Source organism: Zingiber officinale, chromosome 9A (assembly GCF_018446385.1).
Source record: "Zingiber officinale cultivar Zhangliang chromosome 9A, Zo_v1.1, whole genome shotgun sequence".
Lineage (NCBI taxonomy): Eukaryota > Viridiplantae > Streptophyta > Magnoliopsida > Zingiberales > Zingiberaceae > Zingiber > Zingiber officinale.
In genome coordinates, this window is record NC_056002.1 from 52,012,734 (window position 1) to 52,017,272 (window position 4,539).

At 37.6% G+C, this 4,539-nt stretch overlaps 1 protein-coding gene and 1 non-coding gene across 2 annotated transcripts; both read left to right on the plus strand.

The window, feature by feature from the left end:
* Window positions 1-936: 936 nt before the first annotated feature.
* TRNAR-ACG lies at window positions 937-1,009 on the plus strand. Its single transcript has one exon. It is a non-coding gene; the product is annotated as a tRNA-Arg (tRNA).
* A 260-nt stretch (window positions 1,010-1,269) lies between these two features.
* Window positions 1,270-3,925, plus strand: LOC122021719 (annexin D7-like). Its single transcript, XM_042579873.1, has 5 exons — window positions 1,270-1,414; window positions 1,531-1,676; window positions 1,760-1,981; window positions 2,557-2,769; window positions 3,467-3,925. Exons 1-5 carry the CDS (start codon window positions 1,339-1,341, stop codon window positions 3,761-3,763), a joined length of 954 nt encoding a protein of 317 aa, XP_042435807.1. The 5' UTR covers window positions 1,270-1,338; the 3' UTR covers window positions 3,764-3,925.
* The last annotated feature ends 614 nt before the right edge of the window (window positions 3,926-4,539 follow it).

The window sequence follows — 4,539 nt, forward strand, 5'->3', positions numbered from 1 at the left end:
GCAATGCTTAATTAATTGACTAATTGATTTGACAGTTTTCTATTTTCTCAGAAAACTTTTGTATGCTCTAAATTGATTATCAATCGATTGAAAATACGTATCAATTGATTGATACACCACTTGCCTAAATTCGAAATTCGGAATTTACATTAATCAATTGTGCTAATCGATTGGTGTTGCAAAATCTAGAATTGAGATTTAGGTTTTAGTTCACTAATTAATTAGTATAACTCACCAATTGATTGGTGAATTCTAAAATAAGGTTTTTCATCCATAAACCCTCAAACGCACGCCTCCCTTTAACGTCCCAATTGATCTCATTTACCTTATGTTAGATGAATCCCTTGTTCCTTGAACTTTATGTCGGGAGCTTTCTCATCTCTAGGTCTTCATCTACTCTTGAATTCGATCTCGCAATTTGCTCGGGTTTCTTTCTTTTGCTAAGAATTCAGTTCTTGACCGTCTTTATTTTTCTTTGTTTTGCATCTTGTCTTCCAGCCTACATGAACTTTTTCTTACTAAGAATCTGATCCTTGATCTTTTTGACATTTCCTTGCATTGCATCTAGTTTTCTGACCTATATAGAATTTTTGTAGCTAAGAATCCGACCATCGACCTTTTTAAACTTCCTTTATCCTGTGTATTCATAACTTAAGTGAGATTTAACGTATTAAGCTAAATTTAAACAATTTGTAATCATTAAAATTTCTCATTTGTGGCATGATTACATAAATATTTATGAGTGCTGATTTATTGTTATGATTAATGAAAATTTTTTATGGGACCGGATAAGTCACTGCTAAGATTAGTTATTTAGATTATCAAAAATAATAAACAAATAAATAAATAAATAAAAGTACCAAATGCGGGTAAAGTTTTGGCTGTGTTTTGAAATTTTAAATAAAAATTACTAAAGATAAACAATACTTTCACAATGATTCCATGGCCCAATGGATATGGCGCTGGTCTACGGAACCAGAGATTCTGGGTTCGATCCCCAGTGGAATCGTTTATCGTTAATTGTTTTTTAAAAATCGGAAAAAATAATCATTTCAATCGTATAAAATCCATCGCAACTCCTAGCCTAGTTTTTGATCTTCCTTGAAATCGAAGGTCCCACATATCGACTGATGGGTACAACGACGGGTAAGAAAATTTTAAATAGTAAACCTTGGCTGAAGACGTGTTGTCTCATCCACTAGCACTTCGCCACGTTGACAGATATCGACTACTTATTTCCTCCTGAGGGATAGAATATTCTTTCCTTAAACGTTTACTGATCGCTTCGTCGTCTCCGCCTCTCTATCGATTTCGGGTCTCGATCGAGATCTCTCTTCAATGGCGACCATCAAGGTTCCGCCGATTGTCCCTTCCCCCGCTGAGGACTGCGAGCAGCTTCGCAAGGCCTTCCAAGGTAGTATTTTTCCAGCCCCTGAAATTTTCTTCCTTCACGTTTGCTTCGCCTCTCTCTCTCTCCATTCGATGTCTGTGCCAGATCGTTGACGGTTCTTTGATCGCCGTCTGATGCAGGTTGGGGCACGAATGAGCTACTGATCATAGCTATCTTGGCGCACCGTACGGCCGCCCAGCGCCGAGCCATCCGAACCGCCTACGCGCAGACCTACGGCGAGGAACTCCTCAAGTCCCTCGATGACGAGATCTCCGGAGATTTCGAGGTCCATTCTCCTAGAAAATGATCCTTTTGGGGGGAAACGGATTATGATTTGTTTTTCTTCTTATTTTTCTCGGATCGGGGCAGAGAGCGGTGGTGCTGTGGACCATGGATCCGGAGGAGCGCGATGCGCAACTGGCCAACGAGGCAGTGCGTAAATGGAGCCAAAGCAACTTATTAGTGTTACTCGAGATCGGGTGTACTAGGCGCTCCGAGGATCTGTACCAAGTGAGGCGAGCGTACCATGAGCGCTATAAGCTATCGCTTGAGGAGGATGTGGCCGCGCACACCTCAGGAGATTTCCGTAAGGTAAAATTTACTTATTTCTTAATGTTTGTCTCAGATGCTAAAAAATCTGTATGTTTTTGTTTCTTTCTACACGAGTTTGATGGCTGCAAATTTCACAATTTTCTCTCATTTTCTGCAACTGAATGGACTGTCGTCATTCCTGATATCAGTAAACTACTTCAGCTGTGCAGACAATTGTACCAATTTTCCTTGAAATTATATGTTTTGACACAATTTCCTCACCAAGAAAAGTATCACATTGAAAGACCTTTGTCATGCATGTAGTCTAAACTTTTGGCGAATAGTATGTTTTTTTGTTTCCAGATCCTTGTCAATTCTCTTCTTAGCTGAATCAGATCGAGTTGTATTTTTTTTTTTTTAAGCAATCGTCTTGATTCCATCAAAAAAACTTAGCCCAATATAAGAACCCTAACACTCAACAAGCATCCAATGGAGTCTTAATCAGCTTGAGGGCACATTGCCACCATTATGGACTGTCACAGATGGCTAGTTCAATTTAACTTGTTTTCAACCGGAAAAGCATTTTTACCAGTTTCTGTTACTCATTTTATCAATGTTCCCTTTATTTGTTTCAGCTGTTGGTGCCACTTGTGAGTGCATACCGCTACGAGGGGTTAGAGGTGGACCAGAAGCTAGCAAAGTCGGAGGCCAAGTTGCTTCATGAAAAGATCACGGAGAAGGCTTACGGCAATGATGAGCTCATTAGAATTATCACCACTCGGAGCAAAGCTCAATTGACTGCAACATTCAATCAGTACCATAATGAGTTTAGGAAACCCATCAACAAGGTATAAGTACTTTCTCTGATGAAAAATTTCGTCTTTGAGGATTATACTGTGGAGCTGCCTAGCTGTTTGCATTCTTAAACTTGAATTTTAGTGTCCTTGTATGATTTGCTGTATCCATCTTTTTGTATCTACTTTTCTTCCTATCCTGGTGTACTAATCTTTCCACACAAACTCTAAATCCTTCATGAAACCCACAATGTCAATGAACTTAATGTTTGAGTCCAGTAGATCCAACTTTATCATTGATACAAAATGAAAATCCTTCACAACTAATCTGAGTTGAACCTTTTGCATGTTTCAACATGAGGTACTTCCACTACAGTTTGCAAAGGTATCCCAAATCAACTTCTTCCTTGTTTCCTCTTTAGTTTATAACTTCTGAGCTCATTTCTGTACGCGCATTAATGAGGAAGATCTTGATGGTTAAAGTTAGTTTGTCAAATTCAGAGAATTTTCTTTAACCTATTTATATCAAAATGTTCGTCCAACCTTATGCATTTTCGATTAAGATTAGCATTCATAAGAAATGTTTGATTCGTCCGCAAAGTATCAAGGAATTGCAAGAATTCTTTTTTGTTTCTTGTGTGACCTTAAGTCATATACAAAATCTTTCTTATGGTAATATAAATGCATTAATGCCCAGAAAGCTATTTCTTTAACCTGTTTCTTATTTTTTACTTGCACGTTGCCCCTCCAGAACTTAAAATCTGATCACCAAAATGAATTCCTCGCCGCACTCAGAGCAGTCATCCGTTGCATAACTTGCCCAGAGAAGTATTTCGCAAAGGTAATACGGAATGCAATCGACGGGTTGGGTACAGATGAGAATGCCCTCACTCGAGTAATCACCACGCGCGCCGATGTTGATCTGAAGGTGATCGAAGAGGCCTACTACAAGCGTACTAGTGTGCGGCTGGGCCATGCAATCAAAGGCGACACATCGGGAGATTATAAGGATATCCTCATTGCCTTGCTAGGACATGATGATGTTTGAGTTTGAGAAAGCTTGGGGATGTTTTAGGAGGTTTTATATTTGATCTATTATCTGCTGATGGTTAGGTTCTTTCCCACTATTTCAATTCTACTGTATGGATAAGAACTATCGTTTGCTTGATATGGTAATAATGAAACGTCAAATGCATAATTGGTTCATCAACAATTAGACTAAAAAATGGATTTTGTGCGGTGGTAAAGCACTTAGGCGAATTCCAACAGGAAAAAAAAAATCAGTTAGTCTTATTAATTATCCTTGAGATGATTAATTTGATTGGTCATTAAAATAAATCAAGAAGTGTACACGATAATCACTCCAAAAGTCTAACGCTGTATACTTAAGTGAATCCCAACAAGGATAATGTTTTGGAGGTTATTATATAAATTGAGTTTTGGATTTATCCGATAGATATTCAGGAAAAAAGTCGTTTACTTTTTAGGATTAGTAGGAATGATCAAAAACAAAAAAAAAAATGGACCAAAAATGAAATTATTTCATTGGAAAAAATAAAATCAATAAGCATGCAACACTAAATTGGCTAGATTCTTCTCTCCATGAAAGAAAGAAGAAAATGAACAATACCTATTTATGCATATAGAGCTGCTTTCCCCCCGCATCCATGCACACCCCCTCCATCTTCCCTCTCTCTCCCTGCCAAAAGACGCATATAGTCTCTTTTTTATTTTTTTTTAATTTTTTTTATTTCATTTAATTCTCATTTAGTTTTAATTTTTTAATTAATTTTATTTACAAGTAACTCTCATATAATTATATTT

Excerpts from the sequence above, each read along its gene's own strand:
- LOC122021719 (XM_042579873.1), top strand. The coding sequence starts at position 1,339 with ATGGCGACCATCAAGGTTCCGCCGATTGTCCCTTCCCCCGCTGAGGAC. Across the intron at positions 1,415-1,530 it reads GCTTCGCAAGGCCTTCCAAG|GTTGGGGCACGAATGAGCTA; the intron begins GTAGTATTTTTC and ends CGTCTGATGCAG. Across the intron at positions 2,770-3,466 it reads TTAGGAAACCCATCAACAAG|AACTTAAAATCTGATCACCA; the intron begins GTATAAGTACTT and ends TTGCCCCTCCAG.